The sequence below is a fragment of the Urtica dioica genome, chromosome 12, assembly GCF_054948205.1.
Source record: "Urtica dioica subsp. dioica isolate 48M chromosome 12, U.dioica_male_clone48M_v1_H2, whole genome shotgun sequence".
Taxonomy (NCBI): Eukaryota; Viridiplantae; Streptophyta; class Magnoliopsida; order Rosales; family Urticaceae; genus Urtica; species Urtica dioica.
The window spans coordinates 9,558,045-9,579,974 of NC_142767.1; the positions used below are offsets into that span (position 1 = coordinate 9,558,045).

Below are 21,930 nucleotides of genomic sequence, written 5' to 3' on the forward strand. Positions count from 1 at the left end.
TCCCCGCCTTCGCTGGACGAGGAAAAAAAACCCTTTTCTCCCACATAAAAGAACGTGTTTGGAATAAATTGAGGGGCTGGAAATCTTCCCTTTTCTCTCAAGCCGGCAAAGAAGTCCTCATTAAATCCATTGTTCAAGCTATACCAAGCTATGCGATGAGTTGTTTCCGTCTCCCAAAAAGCCTTCTAACCGAAATACACCGCCTTTTAGCTCGATTTTGGTGGGGTTTTACTGAGGAAAAAAAGAAAATTCATTGGTGCAAATGGCGATTCCTTTGTAAGAACAAAATCGACGGAGGCCTTGGATTTCGTGACCTTGAAGCTTTTAACCAAGCCCTTCTTGCCAAACAAGCTTGGAGACTTATCCGAAATCCCAATTCTCTAACCTTCGGCATTCTCAAAGCTTGCTACTTCCCCAAACAGCCCTTCACCCAAGCCAAAACCCACCGTCGAGGATCCTTTTTATGGCATAGTTTTCTTTGGGGCCGTGACCTTATTCTTTCCGGATCACGATGGCGAGTCGGGAATGGAGAAAATATAAGAGTTCTTCATGATAAGTGGATTCCTCGGGCCCCTTCTTTCAAATTCATAGAAGCTCCTTACATCCCCGATGATACCCGAGTTATGGACCTTCGCCGGGGAAATGGCGAGTGGGATATCGACTTCATCGACGCGGTTTCCAGCCCGAGGATGCTAGTCTCATCCTTAGCATCCCCTGCCCCAAATCCAATGCCATAGATCGGCTCCGTTGGTACTACACACGAGATAGAGAATTCACGGTCAAGAGTGGATACCAACTTGCCTACAACCACAAAAACCTTTCATGCCCCTCTAGCTCAAACCCGTCAGTGTCTTGGTGGAAAACGTTGTGGAGGCTCAAGCTCAATCCCAAAATTAAAATTTTCCTTTGGAAACTAAGTCATGAATTTCTCCCTACAAATGATGTCCTCTCAAAAAAGAAAATTACTACTGACTGTGTGTGCCCCTTTTGCAGATCAGCTCCAGAAACAGTTGTCCACGCCATTTGGACATGTCCCGATGCTTTTTCCCTCTGGCAAAGTTGCGACCTCGACCACGCCATAGACCCGCGCTACACATCAGATATAATTGGCTTCCTTCTTGTTGCTGTCGATCGTCTCAGCCAGGAATCATTCCGTCTCTTTGCTGCCCTCTCTTGGTCTCGGTGGACTTATCGCAACAAGGTCCTCCACGGCCACCCGCGACTCGACCCTCGCTTCCTCATAGATTGGACTTCTCAACTTCTCGACGAGCTACGTCCGCCGGACCAGACTCAAGTCCCTGCTGCTGCAACGACCCCTTACAAGTTTCCGCGACTCAACAATGACACAATCCAAATCAACGTTGATGCTGCTGTTTGTTCTCGTCGGAATCGCTGTGGAATCGGTGTTCTTCTCCGTGACAACATTGGTGCAATTACTGCCTCTCACATCGCCCAAACCTCCGTCATTCTCGCCCCCGACATCGCCGAAGCTACTGCAATTTTGCACAGTATCAAGATAGCTAGAGACCAAAACATCGATCACATCTCCGTGTTTTCAGATTGCCTCACAGTGATTCAACTCATCATCATTGCTGCCTCCCCGACGACTGAGTTGGGCCTTGTTACGGACGATATCCGGAATCTTGCTGCTTCCTTCTCTTCTTGCTCCTTTTCCTTTTGTCCTAGAGCTAACAACAATCCAGCTCATTTACTGGCAAAATATGCTCTAAACTTTGCTTCTACTGTTACTTGGACCTTTTCAGCTCCTCCGACTGTTGTAACTGCTGCTTTAGCAGATTTACATTTATTTTAATAAAATGAAAATCCTTTTATCAAAAAAAGAAAGAGAAAGAGAGTGGGAATGAGAAAAAAAAATAATCTAAATGGAAATGTTATTAGAGCATTTTTTTTTTTGGGTTAAAAGTTAATTTTTTAATAGTATGCAACTAAGAAATCTGTTCTTCATATTTCTTAAATTAGGATATATATATATATATATATATATATATATATATATATATATATATACATAAAGACAACTACTAGCTAATAGGCCATTTCTCTTCTCTCTTTTGTATTCAACTTATACTTAAATAACATAAAGTTTAAATTTTCGTACACACGTTGTCTCTGCTAATTATTCATGGATTATTCAACTAGAGAGTGGAAAGTTGGTGATGACTTGTGAGTAACTATGAATAAAATAAATAAAACGAAAAAGCAATAATAATTTCTAAATGAGAAAAATTCATAATCCATCGTCTTTTTAAAAAATAGTCCAAGTTTTAATTTATTAAAAAAATAGTCCATCACACTAACTAAAAATTAATTAATGCCCAATATATACGCAACAAGTATTTACACTATTATGTACACCTATTTACAACTGATTACATCTATTTACGTAAATTTACAACTATTTACAGACGACCCAATACTCTCTATAAATATCCAATGGGCCTATTCTGGAAAGACCGTAACTGATCTCTGCCGTTTGCTCGATGGAGGCGTGCCTCTTCCCAATGAGCCTATGTCGAGAACACTACAACAAATCTCACCATTACCGACGATTTTTTTCGTCGCTAATAACCCATTAATCGTCGCTAAATCGTCGCTAAATGTCCGTGCCTAAATATATTTAGCGACGAATTAATCGTCGCTAAATATTTACCGACGATATTAGCGACGATTTTGTCGTCCCTAAATGTTTAAACGAGATTTTTTTTTTAATTCTTTAGCGACGACTTAATCGTCGCTAATTGACGCAGGGAAATTTTGCGCGCGAATTAGCGACGATAAAGTCGTCGCTATTAAGTTAATTTTTTAATAATTAGCGACGACTTTGTCGTCGCTAATTACAAAAAAAAAATTTCGATTTTTAAAATTATTAATTTTTATCGTCGTTAATTATTTATTTTTTATTTTGTTTTTCGTTTATGAAATTCTAAAATGAAAAATCAAATAAAAATCAAATTATATTATCGAAATGAACTTATATATAAAATACGGTTACGATTTCGATTATCGACAAATATGCAAATAAAAATCTACTATATACAAAATATGTAATAAAACACTAGTCGCGACCTTTGCTTCGTCGTCCCGCCACTCGTTTTCCCCCGCCTCGACGTGAAACGCTCTTCTGCTGGCGCTGAAACTCTGCATGGTGCGGCGGGATTACAATTTGCTCATCAGCCGACTGACACCGCCGGGCGTCGTCTGCTGGCTGTGGGTCGACGGAGCCTGCTGCGAACTATGCGAACCCAAACAAGTCACACAACCAAACACGAATCAAACTAACTTGTCACAAAATCCTTTGACTTGTCATAAAAATTTCTAGACTTGTCATTAAAATTTTCTAACTCGTCATAAAATTTAAATTTCAACTTCAAGATTAACTAGCAAAAAGCCGAGCCCGAACAAAAAAAAAATCAATCTCAAATCATTATTCATTGATTTCAAAACTCAAATGTCAAATCCATTTTCAAATTAATTCCTAATCCAATCACAACTTCAAAAATCGAACGCGAAACGGAATAATCACATTTCATCAATCTCAATCAACCATTAAACCAAACAAGCGAATCCTCATCAAAATCACCAAATTTATGTCATACTTATCAGTAATCAAGTCCCACCACCACATAAAACTCATCAGTTTCACATATACAACTCGGATTCAAAACCCCCCAATTGTTGTTATGAACCCTAGATTCAATTTCAATCTAGTCCAAGGAGAGGAAATTCCTTACCTCCAATCACGAAATAAGCTTCTCCGGTCCTCACTCACCCCTTCTCTGGTTGTCACTCTTGCTCCGGTGACCACACAACTCACGGCGACTTCATTTCACGGAATAATTTCATATTTTTATTCATTTTTAAATCTATAACCACTTAATTAATGTCACATTTTTATTCATTTCTAACAAAAATTAAATCCAATTTCAATTTCAATTTCAATTTCAATCCATAACCAATTAATTAATTTCACATAAACTACCTAATTTTCGTTAAACTAATTCATTAATTTTAAATTTTCTAATCGTAATTAACAAAATTACATTTCCTAATTTATTAATCTCTAATCTACTATACTTATATACATATTTAATCTCTAATCCTAATTTACAATTTTAAATTATCAAACATCCTAAATTATATCGTAATTAAATCCTAAATACTAAATTATATAATAAATTATATACTAAATACTTATATCCTAAATAATTATATATATAACTAATTCTATAAATACTTATATCCTATATAATTATAACTAATTATATAAATACTTATATCCTTAATTATATACTAAATTATGTAAATATATAAAATATAACTTATATATATATATATATATATATATATAAACTTACCGGCGGTGGCGGATTGAGGAAGAGACGTGCAGGCGGAGGAAGAGGCGGACGAGCTAGACTTCGGCGTCAGCGGCGGAACGTCGGAGGACGGCGACGAGCTTCGGAGAGACAGATCTGAGGAGAGAAAGAGACGTGAGGAAAGAGAGATGTGAGGAGAGAGAGACATGAGGAGAGAGCGACTTACCGGAGCTTCGGGGACGGCGGACGACGGCGGAGGACGGAGGTTCGTCGGAGGAGAACTGGGTTTTTGGGAGAGATTGGAGAAATTTTAATTTTTAGGTCTGGGAAAAATGGGGGAAACTAATACGCGATCTGGTATTTAAAGACATTTACCGACGATTAACTCGTCGCTAAATGTTTAAAATTCGTAGCTAAATGAACTTAAATTTTCAGTTCATAACCAAGCATTTAGCGACGATTTAATCGTCGCTAATAGTTTTTTTTTTAACATTTAGCGACGATTTTATCGTCGCTACATCATTTCATTTAAATTATTTTGGGGGGATTTTTCCCTCTTTAAATTTCGTTAAAATTCGAAATTAATTCGATATTAATTCCAAACTATTAGCGACGATAATATCGTCGCTAATTGTTTTCCCGCGAACTTAGCGACGAATAGATATAATTAGCGACAAAAATATCGTCGCTAATTGTCTTTGCCGCGAACTTAGCGACGAATAGATATAATTAGCGACGAAAATATCGTCGCTAATTGTCTTTGCCGCGAAACTTTAGAAGTTTTGGCACCAAATAATTAGCGACGATAAATTCGTCGCTAAAAGGATGATTAGCGACGAAAAATTAGCGACGATTAAGTCGTCGCTAATACTTCCGTAGCTAAATGTCATATTTCTAGTAGTGGAATACCATAATCGCCATCGACCTTGTCGGATCCCGCAGTCCTCACCCTCCATCTCGGCCTCGTTGGATCCCGCAATCCTCCGCCTCGGCGTCGTCGGATCCCGCAATCTTCATCTCAATCATATGCCTGGAAGACTACAACCTGCCTCATCGAATACCACGATTCGCACCCTGCCCTCATCCTTCGGCCTCGGCCTCGTCGGATTCCGCATTCTTGGGCGCCATCGACAAGTGGTACAAGACTATTTTCGGAAAACAGAGAAACAACTAAGATTATTGATTACATGTGCTTTTCATCGTCTCTAAGATTCTAGTCGGCGATGAGTAATCTTCGTCTTCTTGTTCTTTCTCTTTTTTCTGTAGAAGTTCGTCGTTCCTATGATTCTTCTTGGCGGCAATAAATTTTTTTCTCCGATCCTCTTTTTTTTTTTCTTTGAAATCCAATGAAGTCGAATGAGGATATTTTGCGCAATATTTACCGATTTAAATTGGTTATTTTTTTAAATTTAAAATCTAAACAAAATCGGTTTTGGGTGGGATGTTATATATGGGTTCTTGTAAAATTAAACTTGTAAATAAAATGTAATGGCTATTTACCTAAAATTTGGGAAACGTTGGCTATTTAGCAATTTCAAACGTTTAAGTTGGTTATTTTGCTCATTGAGGATATTTTGTAAATCTTCGACTGTAATACTGCTATTGCAAGGTTATAATTGATGCGTGGAAATTGGTGAACGTGTTTTTTAGCATGTAAGCATCTGTCACTCTGTCTCAAAAAAATCTCCGATTATATACTATTTTGAACATTGCAGAGCTATATTCATTGAGCTTCTTGTAATCCTTGATCTGTAAAGAGGCCCATTGATCACGGTATACGGGAAACATTATATCTTTCTGGTGACAATACATATCCCTCATCTCCTTCCGTAATATACTTAGATCTCTGATGGTGAGATACTCACCTTTTGAGTCCTTCGTCAAGATGTCAACGAAGTAAAATCAACAATTTTGCCTTGTCCATACTTGACGAAGTATTTTCCTCCGAACCTGTATCAGTAGGTCCTTGGATTCTAACTGCATCTCTACATAGCCCCACTAGGACATGTAGTTGTGTCCCATGATATCTAATGGGATGAATTCAAGCTTCATAAGATTTTCCGTGATGATAGCCATTATGAAATAAAAAAAAATAGATTAATGATTAAAGACATACAAGTCTCTACAAAGATTGTAAGGAATAAAGTAATACATAAATTAAAACATTACAATGACGAAGTGAACTTCATTTGGTGAAATTTATCCTGTAAAAACATAAACATTAAGCATAACAATAAGTATGACGATAAAGACTAGTATTCAACGAGACATTTTGTGTGTGAACTGAAAAATAGTAATTAGATAGGAGAAAAATATATGAGGTAGAAGAAAATTTGGGATTATTTGTATGGTAAAAATGAGTTGAATAGATATGTATTTATAAGGTAAAATATAGTCATTCTATGGCTGTTATATTACTGTTGAGTATTTTTTTTAATTTTGTGGTAAAATTAATCATAGTAAAATTAAGATGTAAATGTACAAGCATTAAAATGACATAGTTAATCAAAGTAAAATATTAATAAAGCAATAAAAATAAATTTGTAATTAATATCATTTTTCTATAAAGTGGCAGAACCTCATGTGTCTTAAAAATTGACATCAATTACACAATACGATTATATGTAGTTCACATCACTTTATTATAAGGTGACATAGTCTTCCTGTATATAGTATTATGAAGTTATACACTAATGGAGTTAAAAATTATAAATCGCATCATATATAGCGGTAGAGCCTCCTATGTATAGTAATTTGGTGTTATGCAATAACAAATATAGTTGTAAAAGTTTTTGTATTTAGAGAATTATACTGCCGAGTTAGTCTTATGGATGAGAGTGATTGAGTTGATAACGTGTTACGAATTTTCCATATAAGTAAAGTGATTGTGCTGATAATGTGTTACGAATTTGCCACCTTACTCTTTGAACACTAATAATTCTAGACGAAAATTTAGAGAGGAAGAGATAGAGAGATGTAGAGAGTGAGTTGTAAAATCGGGTATGAATTTGTACTTCATCCATGTCATGTATTTATAGGTAAATTTTGGACACCAAAATCAAAATACCACTAGTACAATTGATAGCATCAGGTGCGACAAAAGTCGCACCTGAAAGCATAAATGTCGCACCTGAAAGTATCATCAGGTGCGACTTTAGATGCGACAAAGTCGCATCTGAAAGTGCGCACCTGATGATATTAGGTGCGACTAGTCGCACCTGAAAGTCATCACTATCAGGTGCGACATTTTAGGTGCGACAAGTCGCACCAAACGTCGCACCTAAATATCCCTCAAAATGAGAAATTAAAGCATGAATTATAGTATCAGATGCGACTAGTCGCATCTGATACTTTCGCGGGAAGAGTATCAGATGCGACTAGTCGCATCTGATAGTAATTCCCCGCGAAATATTTGGCGGGTGTTAGTACAATCAGATGCGACTAGTCGCATCTGATACTCTTCCCGCGAAAGTATCAGATGCGACTAGTCGCATCTGATTGTCTGTAGTTATTTTTTTTAAATGCTGATTCTAATAGAATCAGCCATTTAAATATATAAAAATTATAATTTAAAAAATTAATTAAATAATTTTTTTGTTAAATTAAATAAATAATTTGAATAATATTAATTAGAATAAGTATATAAATAATAATATTAAATTCATAAAATTTGATAATTTACATTCAATAAATTAAAAAAATTACAATTTATTCTTTTTGTTTCCCTTTTTCATTCGAAGTCTGCCAATTCTGGAATGCAAGGCCTCCTCTTCCGCCAGATCTTGCTCGTGCGCCTTGGCGGCCTGATGCGCTGCCGCTCGAACGATGTCGCTGAAATTCTACCAAACCTGGCGTCTGATCAACTAAAACTAGGTATACTTACAATTAATCTAAATTAATTAAAAGCAAAAAATTTAAAAATGTCACAAACTATATTTCAAAACATGTCAAAAAACAACTAAAACTTAATTTTAACCTAATATAAACTAATCACATTATTAAACTTAATTATCAAAATCAAACTTATTTTAACCATATATCATATTAATACTAACTAATTTACAATCAATTATCAAAATTAATTATCAAATTACTAAACATGTTAAATTAATTATCAAATTAATACTAATTAAGTTACACATTATTATTAACTTACATACTTCACATTAATTAACTAACCTAACATATTACATATATACACTAACCTAACATATTATATATATACACTAACCTAACTAACTAATATATACACTAATATATATATACACTAACCTAGGACGGCCGGCCGGGGACTCGGGGACAGCGGCTCGGAGGCTGGGACTCGGGGACAGAGGCTCGGTGTGGCTGGGACTCGGAGGCAGCGGGGTCGGGGCTGAGCGCACGGTGAGGTCCGGAGGCACGAGACGACGGCTGTGAGTTTAAACCGAGTTAGAGAGAGCGAGGCAGAGAGGGAGCGAGGCAGAGAGGGAGTGAGAGAGAGAAATACCGAGTGAGAGAGAGAGTCGGTGGTGACTCGGAGGCAGCGGGGCCGGGGCTGAGCGCACGGCGAGGTCCGGAGGCGCGAGACGACGTACGGCTGTGAGTTTAAACCGAGCTGTGAGAGAGCGAGGCAGAGAGGGAGCGAGGCAGAGAGAGAGTGAAAGAGAGAAATACCGAGTGAGAGAGAGAGGCAGTGGTGACTGGCGAGGTCCGGTGGCCGGATGAGGCGGAGGTCCGGTGGCCGGGTACGGGTACGTGGCGTGGTGGTCGGCGAAGGAAGAGGCCGAGAAGAGAGGGACGGAGGAGATGGAGCAGCGACAGCGGCGGAGCTCGGTGTGGCTGGGACTCGGAGGCAGCGGAACTTGAGACTCGGCGGCGGAGCTCGGTGTGGCTGGGACTCGGCAGAGCTCGGTGTGGTGGTCCGGTGGTGGTCGGCGAAGTGTTCTTAGGCGAAGGAATAGTCGGAGAAGAGAGGGATGGAGGAGATGGATGTGGGCTAATGAGTTTACAACCGGAGAAGAAGAGAAGTTCGCAGGGAGAGAGAGAGCGTTTTTTTTTAACAGAGTTTGAGCGGCTGGAGAAGAAAGGATCGCGACCTGGGTTTTTAAACAAAACCCTAATAATCAGGTGCGACAGAATCGCACCTGATAAGACTATCAGATGCGACTAGTCGCATCTGATGAGTTATCAGGTGCGACTAGTCGCACCTGATTATAAAAATAAAAAATAAAAATTTCATTCGCCACGTCAGACTAATGAAATAAAAGAGGGGGAGATGAGGCCCGCTCAAAAATTTCAAACTATCTGATGCGACATAGTCGCACTTGAAAGTTTCAACATATTTTCAGGTGCGACTAGTCGCATCGGATTGTCAAAATCAAAAGACAATTTGAGCGAATTTTTTCGGCTTCTGAAAGACTATCAGATGCGACTAGTCGCACCTGAAAGTCATTTAGATGCGACTTTTAGGTGCGACTAGTCGCATCTGATAGTCTTGCGCATCAGAAAATCAATTTTGTAGTAGTGTACATTAAATGGTATAAGTAAAAAATAGAGCAAACTACACTTAGTCAGAATGGAAACCTTTTCAAATTTATGGAAATTGCATGTGATAATAGTAATTTTCTTTTAGCTAAATGTAAAATCGCAACGGTTCATAATTTTAAGAAAATTATTTTTAGAAAGATTTAAAAGAATCACTATTATAAAAATACTGCACTTTAAAAATACTATTACTCTAATCTTACCTTTTACGTACATTTGGGACAGAAAACTGTAATAAAACTATAAAGGCCAAAGGGTATGAGAAAATTACTCACAATAATTAAGATCACTAGTAAATTCTAGATTACCATGGTGGATAGGCCGGGATTGGGTTCCACGAAATAACTGATTAGCTGATTTCTTTTATTGAATTATTTGGAGATACAGCTTTCGTTTCATTAGGATTTTGGAAACTCTTAAATCAACCTACGGAAAACAATATAGAATGTATCCGACTGATAACAGTTAAAAGAAATCAATCAACTGATTATAGATCCGTTTGACAACATTAAATATAAATGAAAACGTGTGTATATATATATACATATATCACTACAAGAAATACCACATTTAGCGACGAAACTATTAGCGACGACTTAATCGTCGCTAATAAATCGTCGCTAATAAATCGTCGCTAATCACCCTTTTAGCGATGATAACATCGTCGCTAATTCTTTGGTGCGAAAAATAATAAAGTTTGGCGGCAAAGATAATTAGCGACGAATGTATCGTCGCTAATTCTATTTTGTCGTCGCTAAGTTCGCGGGAAAATAATTAGCGACGATAAATTCGTCGCTAATGATTTCTGAATTCATTTAGCGACGACGATATCGTCGCTAATAATGTTGAATTAATTTCGAATTTTAAAGAGGGAAAAATCCCTCCAATTTGATTAAGACAAAAACATTTAGCGACGATAAAATCGTCGCTAAATAGTTTTTTGTCGTCGCTATACAATTAGCGACGATTTCGTCGTCGCTAAATGTTTTCGAATTTTGACGAATTTTAAAGAGGGGAAAATCCCCCCATTAAATTAAAACGAAATGATTTAGCGACGATAAAATCGTCGCTAAATATGTGAAATTTACTATTAGCGACGAAGAAATCGTCGCTAAATGCCCGGTTAACGTAAGTTCGTTTAGCGACGAAATGAAATCATTTAGCGACGAGAAAATCGTCGCTAAATGTCTTTAAATCCAGATCGCGACCCAGCTTCCCCATTTCTCTTTCTTTAACCTAAATCGATTTTCTCTCTCTTTTTCTCTCTCCCGCCGTCGCCGTGCCGTCCTCCGCCCTGTGCCGCCGACGCCGTCGACGCTACCCGGTAAGTCTCTCTCTCTCCTTACTTCTGTCTCTCCTCACATGCATCTCTCTCCTTACCTCTCTCTCTCTCCCGGTGCAGATCCTCCGCCGAGCCACTCCGCCGCCGACGCCGCCCCTCCGCCGCTCCGTCTGCTTCCCCTCTTCCCCGCGACCCGCGTCTGCTTCCCCTCTTCCCCGCGAACCCGCGCCTTCTTCTTCTTTTTGTCGTCCGATCGGTAAGTTTTTTTTTTTAAAACTATATATATATATATATATATATATATATATATATATATATATATTAGTTAGTTATAGGATTAATATATATTAGTTATAAATTTATGTATATATTAGTTATATATTAGGTATATTATATATGATTAATATATATAGGATTATAAACTTTAGTTATAAATTTATTTTAATTAGTTATAGGATTATAAACTTTAGTTATATATTTGTTATAAATTAGTTATAAATGAATTATATAATTTTAGTTATAAATGTTTGTTATATATAACTAATATAATTTATTTAGTTATATAAGTATAAATTAGTTATAAATAAATTATATATTTTTAGTTTATAAATTTGTTATAATTTATATTTTTAGAATTATATATTTGTTATACCAAATATAAATTTTATAAATTATGAATGAATTATAAATATTTGTTATAAATTTTATAAATTATAAATGAATTATATATTTGTTATAAATTTTATATTTGGTAAAATGATGTAAAAATAATTAGTTAGTTTATGTAAATTAAATAGAATTGTATTTAATTGTTGTTATAAATGATTAAAAATGTGATGGATTATGAATTTTAATAATCGAACCACTGAGATTGGATTTATTGTTAGTTTTAGGATGTTTCTATGCAGGTTTTAAAGTTAAAGGCTTGATGCCGGGTTGTTAAGTTTATAGGGGAGGTTCTGTCGAAATTTCGGTAGGATCGATCGTGAAATTATAAAATAAAATCCGAAAACTACTAAATTTTGAAATGTTCAATCTATAGGTAAAATGAGTTATCCAAATAGGAATTGGATAATCGAGGACCAACGTTTAAGCGTTAAGTTTGCGGCTGGCATGACAGAGTTCATGGCAATGGCCCGACAACACGTAAATGTCGAAGGACGAGTTAAGTGTCCATGCAAGAGGTGTAACAACGTGTTGATGCAAAAAATTCCTGATATAGAGAATCATCTCTTTATCAGAGGATTTAAGAGGAATTACACGAGGTGGAACTTTCACGGGGAGGAAGAAGATGACGTAATGCAGTATCAGACGGAGTACAGAGGAGGAGGGATGTTTGATGCTGTACACGATATCTTAGATCACAACGACGTAGACGGTGACGATGACAGTATTGACCCGAATGCAGAATACCAGAGTGGACAGTTCGATGACCTTTTCAGCGACCTGAACACAGAATTATGGCCGGGTTGTACGGAGTATTCGTCACTCTCATTTGTTGTCACGTTGATGCATTTGAAAGTGATGAACAAGTGGACGAATAAGTCGTTTGATCAGCTTCTGAAAGTACTGGAAAAATCTCATCTGATCGACAACACGATTCCAGAGTCACATTATGAAGCAAAGGCGAAATTGCGTCGATTTGGTATGGGTTACGAGTCGATTCACGTTTGCAAACACGATTGCGCGTTGTTTTGGAAGGACAACGCCAATCTAGACGAGTGTCCAGTTTGTAATGAGAGTCGGTGGCTGATGAAAGACGGTGGAAAAAAAGTAGCGCATAAAGTGTTGCGCTACTTTCCACTGAAAGATCGACTTAAGCGACTGTACGCGAGTCGGCACACAGCTCTAGAGATGCAGTGGCACGAGAATGAACGCATTAAAGAGGATGGTGTACTGCGACATCCTGCTGACGGAGCAACGTGGAAGGAGATCGACCGAAAATATCCCATGTTTGCGACAGAACCGAGGAACGTCCGGCTTGGACTTGCCGCCGATGGTTTCAACCCATTTGGTGACATGAGTTTATCGTACAGTATGTGGCCGGTAGTCTTGACTGCGTACAATTTACCGCCGTGGTTGTGCATGAAAACATCGTACTTGATGTTAACATTGCTTATACCAGGTCGTAGTGCGCCGGGTAAAGACATGGATGTTTTCTTACGACCGCTGATTGATGAGCTGAAGGAATTGTGGGAAACCGGTGTTGTGTTGAGAGATGGTTCGACCGGTGAGCTATTCAGGTTGTTTTCCGTACTTCTATGGACGGTGAATGATTTTCCAGCGAGAAGCAGTTTGTCGGGATGGAGTGGTCAAGGGTACCTTGCTTGTCCGACGTGTAACAACGACACACCATCTTTCAAGGCTCGAAACAAGATTGTTTACTGCGATCATCGTCGATTCTTGCCGTTGTTACACCCGATGAGGAAGAGCAAACTGTACAAGGTACGAAATGAGAAACGACCACCACCAGTGAGAAAATCAGCGAGCGATATACTTCGACAATTGCGATTAGTGGGAGATGCAACCCCGGGGAAGCACCCTGACTTCGGCGGGAAGAAACGAAAGCGCGATGCGAGTGAGCTGAATTGGACAAAGAAAAGTATTTTCTTCGAGTTGCCGTATTGGTCGAGTCTTACGCTGAAGCATAACCTCGATGTAATGCATATAGAAAAGAATGTATGCGACAATCTTCTGGGTACCTTGCTGAACATCGAGGGGAAGACGAAAGACACAGATAAGGCGCGGTTGACTTTGGCGGACTGGAACATAAGGCACGAGCTTCATTTATACCAAGAAGGAGATAGATGGATGAAACCGCCTTCGTCATACACTCTGACACCTTCATAACGGAAGCGGTTTACTGAGTTCTTGAGATCTGTCAGATATCCCGATGGTTTTGCGGGGAATTTGAAGAAGAATGTTACCGCGGATGGGAGGTTGACGGGTTTGAAGTCTCACGATTGTCACGTGATTATGCAGCGCCTATTGGCTCCTGCTATTCGTCCTTTTCTGGAGCGAACAATTCGAGATGCCATAATAGAGCTCTGCAACTTCTTCAGACTTATTTGCTCTAGAACGCTGGTAATTTCAGACATTGAGAAGGCGCAAGAGGATGTGAAGCTTATATTGTGTAAGTTGGAACGAATTTTCCCGCCTGATTTCTTCACAATCATGGTTCATTTGGTAATGCATCTACCGGAGGAGGCAATTAACGGAGGTCCAGTTCATATGCGGTGGATGTACCCATTTGAGAGATACCTTGGAACGCTCAAGAACTTTGTGCGTAATCGAGCTAGACCAGAGGGTTCAATTGCCGAAGCCTATGTTGTAGATGAAGCATTGACATTCTGCTCAAGGTATCTAGAAGGCGTTGAGAATCGTTTCAACATGCCCCAACGAACAGACGTCGCGTCTAACTTCGAAGGTGTCGAACGGGAGTTATCGGTGTTTCAGTCATCAAGTTGTCGGCCTTACGGGAAGATGACCACGATACGCTTAGATGAGAATATACGATTGCTCGCTGAGTGGTACATTTTACGAAATTGTCCCGAAATTGACGATTTCATGAGGTAAATGAGTGAAATAAATGAACTTGAATTATATTTATACGAAGTGATGTATTAAATGAACATGAATTTTATTTCAGTGAACACATAGATCTCATGGAATTAGAAGGTCGGCCAGATGTTGAAGAAGCGCATCGACTTGAGTTCCCAAAGTGGTTTTGGGAAAAGGTATTTCACTACCAAACTCAAAAAATATGAGATAATTACTAACCGACTCGTTAATGGTTGTATGTAGGTATTTCGCATGAGCCAAGACGGATTATCCGTTACCTCCGAATTATATGCATTGGCATTGGGACCACATTTCGCACCACAGACGTATCCGTGTTGTGTAGTGAACGGGGTTAAATTTATCTCTCGTCAACGTGATAGCAGAAGAACAACTCAGAATAGCGGGGTATGTGTACCAAGTGAAGGAGGTCACGACTTTTACGGTCAAGTAGAAAACGTCATTGTCTTGACGTATCAGAACAATTGTCGCGTCGTCTTATTTCAATGTTGTTGGTTCGGTGATCAAGATCCGAGGAAAAGGACACGCAACGACAATAACTTGACAAGCGTGTATGTGGCAAAAGAATGGTACAAAGACGAGCCATTTATTTTGGCAACTCAAGCGAAACAAGTTTTCTACTTGGAAGATAACTTGAATGGTCCTGCTTGGCGAATCGTCGAAGAGTGTAATCATCGAAATGTGTGGGATCTTCCTGATATTGACCTCATTCTTGGTCAATCTTCGTCTTCCGTTCAGTTGTCAGTAGAACCGTTAGATTTAGATTCACTGTCAACGCGTCATCAGTCTGCGATACCAGAGCCCGTGAGCAACGACGCAGTGAACTTGTTGGAGAATATTGAAGAAGAAGAGTTTATCGATGATGAAGAAACTGAGGACGAAGATTTGATGGAAGAAGATGATTTGTCAGACGACGATGATTGATAGTATATAACGTTTTTCATTTACTTACTAAATTAATTGATTTAAATCATTAAGAATGCATAACCAAATATATTTTTTTTGAATTTCAGATGGCTGCGGCTACAGGAGCTGGAGGCAGCGGAGGCGGGGATGACTTCTTAGCCCGTCTCCCGAATTATTGCCAGTCGGCGCCCGTACGTGATGGCGTCGAAGAAGAAGACGAGGATATCGAACCGGCCGTGCGTGGACCGACGGTCGGGCTTCGATCTGAGCGTGCACGGCGCCCCGGGGTGAAGGAAGTCGTTGTTTATAACGAGAAGTTTCAGTCGTTCTTGCAGCCAGAGCGCGAGATGGATCCGGATCTCGCGACGTTCGCGAACACGCTCGGGTTGGTCGTCCGAGACAAGATCTCGCCTACGGTCCCAATGTGGACGAATGCGAACGTGGGGCCGGCGAAGGAGGCCGAGATCCGAGCAGCGATTCGAGACAAGTACGACATTCGAGTCGATGGTGATGCAACCGGGAAGAAGAAGGCGATTGTCGATGCGGCAATCATTCGAGACGCGAAGACTCGTCTTCGCGATTGGAGGCATACATTGCGGTCGTGGTTCGACATCGACTGCAAGAGCAGCGTACAGGTGGCGCGGTCGCTGAAACCGAAGACCGTTAAGCTCGACACCGAATGGGAGACGCTGATACAACGATATACGAGCGATGAATTTAAGGTAATATCGAATCATTTACGTTACTCGAATGTTTATTAAACGATTTGTTATTTACGTGTACGTTTACTTATATTACAACAGGCTATACAAGCGAAGAATAAGGCGAATCGCGCGAAGAAGAAGACGAAGACTCGACAGGGGACGATTGGGTTCTCGACCCACCGCATGAAAAACGTAAGTTTTATGTTTATATGATACATCAAATCGTTAAAATTATCTAACACTTGAAGTTTTGTTTATATGCAGAAGAGCGTCGAGACAGGCGCATTCGAGAGTTTGTTTGCGAACTACAAGCGCCAACATCAGTCCGACAAGTCTGAATGGCTGACTCCTGAAGCCTCCGCACGTTATGTAAGTTTACATTTATTTTTCTTATTTTTCGATTAATATATACTAACTAGTTAATTATATCAGGATCGACTGGTTGCTAGGTTCAACACGTTGCGAGCGGAGGCTGAGCACCAAGGAGCGGACGTTGATATTTCCGTTCTAGAGCAGCAGGCGATCCGCGATATTATGGGTTCGCGGACTGATCACTTGACCGGCGTCGGACGTTTGGTGCCACAGGGAGCACGGATGGCGGCTGAAGTCGCCGAAGTCTACGGTTCGGAGGCTGGGACGTCGCAACCAGGATATGTCTCGCAGGAGGTGTTGGCATCGACCCTCGCCGCGTTCGCCGAGACAATACAGAGTCAGGTGCCCGGCCTCAACCTTAGCTCGTTCATGTCCCAATTTCCGCAGAGTTCGCAGCAGGCTCCGTCATCCCACAGCCAGCAGACTCCGACGGCCGACGTCCACACTCCGACGCCCGACGTCCGCACTCCGACGGGCGGCCAGCAAAGGACTCCCGACGCCAGCCAGCAGACGACGCCCGGCGGACCAAGTCAGTCTACTCCGACGCCGCAGCCTGCAGAACTTCAGCGCCAGCAGAAGAGCGTTTCTCGTCGAGGAGGGGGAAAACGAGTGGCGGGACGACAAAGCAAACGTCGCGACTAGTGGTTTATTAGTTGTTTTGTGTATTTATTATTTACATATTTCTCGATAACCGAAAACGTACGTAACCGGATTTTATATAGTTGTTGATTTGGATAATATAATTTAGTTTTTATATGATTTTTCATTTTAGAATTTCACAACAAAAAAACCGTAAAAAATAAATAATTAACGACGAAAAAAAAAATAATAATAATAATTAGCGACGATAAAATCGTCGCTAAATATCATTCACACAACGTTTTAGCGACGACTTTGTCGTCGCTAATTGGCGCGGGAAAAATTCCCGCGTGAATTAGCGACGACAAAATCGTCGCTAAAACTCTGTTTCACAATGAAAAAAACTTCTCGTCACAACATTTAGCGACGACTTTGTCGTCGCTAATTGACGCGGGATTTTTTCCCGCGGTAATTAGCGACGACAAATTCGTCGCTAATTGTCTGTTTCAAAATGAAAAAAAACTTCGGGTTACAACATTTACGGACGATTTTATCGTCGCTAATATCGTCGCTAAATATTTACCGACGATTAAATCGTCGCTAAATATATTTAGGCACGGCGAATTAGCGACGATTTTTATCGTCGCTAATATCGTCGCTAAATACATTTAGCGACGATTTTAGGGTTATTACCGACGAATAAAATCGTCGATAAATGTTGTAAATGTTGTAGTGTATACATATATATATATATATATATATATACACATATATATACACACACACGTTAGTTTTATTGTCTGTTGTATTGGTTCAGGGAATTGATGAAACCGATATAATCTTATCTTTTCGTTACATCTTGTTGTCCATGGTGACATTTTTCTTTGGAAAAATATCAAGAGTATCCTCTCGTGTTTAATCGAAATGCGATATTTATTCATTCTATTTCCATAAATATCATACATATCTTTTCAATTTAATATAAATAATATATGTCTCCCCTAAAAAAATATTATATTGCAAATATCACTATTTTTCGTTTACTTTTTACACAAAATAATTTGAACTCCCCAAAATATCCTTAATAAAATAAATACTAATTTTAATTTTATTAAAAAAATCAAAATCTCTCTTTATAAAAAAAAATCCTTAATTTTTTATAAAGAAAGTTTTTAATTTAATATTTTTGTATATATAATAAAAAAATAAAAAAATATTTCGTTAAGGGTATTTTGGGGAGTTCAATTTTTTTTGTAAAAAATAAGCGAAAATTGTGATATGTGCAATATAACATTGTTTTAAGGGAGGTATATGTCATTTATATTAGACCGAATGGATATGTCTGATATTTACTGAAAATCGAATGAATTAATCTCGCATTTCGATTAAATACGAGAGATATTCTTGATATTTTCCCTTTTTCTTTTCAATATCTTTGGATATAATATATATATATATATATATATATATATATATATATATATATATATATACACACACACATAATTGTGAGTAGTTAAAATATAATGCGGTGTATGATTGGTTGATGTGGATATATAAAGCAAGGCTTGCAGAGAGTAGTTTGCAAGGAAAATAGCAGATATGGAGGGTTTGAAGGGAAAGGTGGGGAGTGAAGTAGAAATAAAGGCAAGCGCTGAGAAGTACTACAAAATGTTCAAAGAAACTGCTTTCCACGTTCCCACAATCGCCGGCGATCATATTCGGGGCGTCGACGTCCACGATGGCGACTGGGACTCTCACGACCACGGCTCCATCAAGATCTGGAAATACACCGTTGGTATCTAGCTACATAGCCCTATATATATATATATATATATATATATATAGGAACGAAGCCACATGTACACCAAGAGGCGCTATAGCCCTCCCTAAAAAAAATTGCACTTTTTTTTAGTTCTTTTTTTTTTTTTTTTATAGATTTCTTAGCCCTAAAAATTTATAAATCAGCTCTCTCTGTACTTTGTTTTACATATTAACCCCCTGGTTTAGATTCCTGCCTTTGTCCCTTTATACAAACATCTTATTTAATTACGTACATGTGTGTTTGTGTGCTGGTTTAGACGGGGTTTCTGGGGAGTTCAAAGAGAAAGTAGAGTTCGACGACGAGAACATGAGCGTGACTCTGGTGGGGGTCGAAGGAGACGTGTTCAAGGAGTACAAGAGCTTTGTTCCAGTATATCACGTGGTTCCCAACCCAAATGGTGAGGGCAGTTTGGCAAAGCTGACCATCGAGTATGAAAAGCTCAATTCCGATGTTCCACCTCCAACCAAGTACGTCGGACTCATGGTCAACATCACCAAGGATATCGACTCCCACCTTGTTCCCAAAAATTAACACTCTCTATATTATGTCCGTGTTAAATAAAACAAGTATATGTAATATATTGTTTACCAGCTTCTTCTATATTCGTGCACTGTCTTTGGCTCTCTTGAAAGTTTATATGTATGAAATAAATCTTTGTGTTTTGTGTAATATTACTATTACTGTTATATGGACTGTAAGATATTTAAACTTGATTTAATAAAGAGTTCATTAGGTATATAGCAATATTTACAGTTTCACATTGCTATATAGCCAACGTTTCGTAAATTTTAGGTAAATAGTCACGTTCATATATTTACACGTGTAAATCGACGTAAATAATCAATGAAAGAGCAAACTAGAAATTTCATGTCATCTTTATGGATATTTACCTAAGATTTACGAAACGTTAGCTATATAGCAATTCCAAATATTTTAGTTGACTAGTTACCTAATTTTTTTTTATTAATAAATCTACTAAATTGGTAATTTCAATCACAAAAGAACTAAATCGCAAGAATTATTGCTACTTTCACCATCACAAAAACTCAAAACTCTCAAGAACGTGACGAGTATTTCGGTTTTACACGTCTTGGCTCACTTAAATCTCGATGATGCTATGGTTCTATATAGATAAAATATGTTGAAGCTCAATGGAAATTTATTTTATAGGCTTTTTAGCAAATAATGCAGGAAAGATGTGGACCATTAATAGATTGATTTCTTATGATTCTCTCAATCCAAAATCAAAAGTTGACCTCTATAAAAACAAAGCAATTTTTGCTCGAAAAACAAGGGAAAAATTAAAAGGAAATCAACATTCTCTCGCTTGGTCCATATATTCAAATATCCACGTCAAGGTAAAAAGTCCTCTTATTGCGACATGTATCATAATATATGGTGGCAATAATCGAACTTTGATAATCAATCGAAGACAGTTCAGTGCTAATTGCTAAGTAACATAGTGGCTTTAAAGATGATTATAATCAACACCAAAGAAAACTTTGAAATGCTCTCTGTCTTTTAGATGAACCCTTCCAGTACATAACTTATTCTCCGGACGAATCACATACGGTAGGACGAGTATCTTAAAGACTCTTGGTCTAAATGATCGGCTTGTAGAGACTCTGTTCGAATAATTTTTAATTTATGGGAATCACGCTCAACTTTGCCTCAGTACTCTTACATGCTCTTCCTCTGCGTAAGGTTGAACAAACGACAAGCGGAGACACACTTTGGATTGGGAAATCAACGAGAGAGATTTGGACGACTCGAGTACGCTTTGATATACGGCTTGACCATGGTAGATGGTCAGTGTAAGGCTGAGTAAGACAAGTGCACGAGTGATAGGTTGATCAAAGAGCACATGAACGGCGTGTCAAAAGAGTGTCTTGATAACTGGTTCAACACTTGTCAAGATTCGAACGATACTTTCAAGCTTGGTATTTGTATTTTATTATGGGGATATCTACTTCGACTAGAACACAATAAAAGCATCGAAGATAAATATCTATATATCGTTGAAGACTTGTTGTTCTTCAATAGTATGTCCTGGGGAAATATCAGCTGGGCTGAGTCTATTGCATCGCACTTAGGTCAATTTGCCGCACTACCACGAGAAATTCTACGATAAGTTTAGAAAAAGAATGTTGTGCAAAAGGAGGTTAAGTATACGTTGATGGGAAATTTGCATCCTGTTCAATACTGAGCATAAGAGGCTATCTCAGAGATTGGTTTACAGTTCGATAGTAACGCCGGTCGTCGAGTATCGCGGATGCATTCATGGTCTAACAATCGAGTAAATAACATAAATAAATAACAGAGATTCGTCACTTGGTTGATGGATCATGAATGCATCCTCGATACTCGACGACCAATGTTACTATCGAACTGTAAACCAATCTTTGGGATAGCCTCATACACCCAATATTGAACAGCGTCCAAATTTTCCGTCAGTGTATACTTGGCCTCCTTTTGCACAACATTCTTCTTCCCCAAATTATTATGGAAGTTTTCATAATAGTACAAAAAATTGACCGAGAGCGACACTAGAGTCTCGGCCCAGCTGATATTTGCCCAAGGCATACTATAGAAGAACGACAAGTCTTCAACCATATATTATATTTATCTCCGGCACTTTTGTTGTGTTCTAGTCTAAGTAGATATTTCATAACAAAGACATAGCTTGAAAGAATCGTCCGGATCTTGACAAGTGTTGAACGCCGTTACCAAGACACTGGACTTGACTTTTGACACACCGTTCAAGTGCTCTCTCATCAACCTATCACCCGTCTTGCTCAGCCTTAAACGGACCATCTTCCATGGTCA

At 38.7% G+C, this 21,930-nt stretch overlaps 2 protein-coding genes across 2 annotated transcripts; both read left to right on the top strand.

The window, feature by feature from the left end:
• The first annotated feature begins 609 nt into the window (after positions 1 to 609).
• On the top strand, positions 610 to 1,813 carry LOC149378989 (uncharacterized). Its single transcript, XM_089603925.1, has 2 exons — positions 610 to 674; positions 994 to 1,813. Exons 1-2 carry the CDS (start codon positions 610 to 612, stop codon positions 1,811 to 1,813), a joined length of 885 nt encoding a protein of 294 aa, XP_089460051.1.
• A 17,039-nt stretch (positions 1,814 to 18,852) lies between these two features.
• Positions 18,853 to 19,790, top strand: LOC149378990 (MLP-like protein 328). The gene is made up of 2 exons (XM_089603421.1): positions 18,853 to 19,077; positions 19,361 to 19,790. Exons 1-2 carry the CDS (start codon positions 18,882 to 18,884, stop codon positions 19,633 to 19,635), a joined length of 471 nt encoding a protein of 156 aa, XP_089459547.1. The 5' UTR covers positions 18,853 to 18,881; the 3' UTR covers positions 19,636 to 19,790.
• Positions 19,791 to 21,930: the final 2,140 nt, after the last annotated feature.

Excerpts from the sequence above, each read along its gene's own strand:
- LOC149378989 (XM_089603925.1), top strand. The coding sequence starts at position 610 with ATGATACCCGAGTTATGGACCTTCGCCGGGGAAATGGCGAGTGGGATA. Across the intron at positions 675-993 it reads ATATCGACTTCATCGACGCG|ATCAGCTCCAGAAACAGTTG; the intron begins GTTTCCAGCCCG and ends CCCCTTTTGCAG.
- LOC149378990 (XM_089603421.1), top strand. The coding sequence starts at position 18,882 with ATGGAGGGTTTGAAGGGAAAGGTGGGGAGTGAAGTAGAAATAAAGGCA. Across the intron at positions 19,078-19,360 it reads GATCTGGAAATACACCGTTG|ACGGGGTTTCTGGGGAGTTC; the intron begins GTATCTAGCTAC and ends GTGCTGGTTTAG.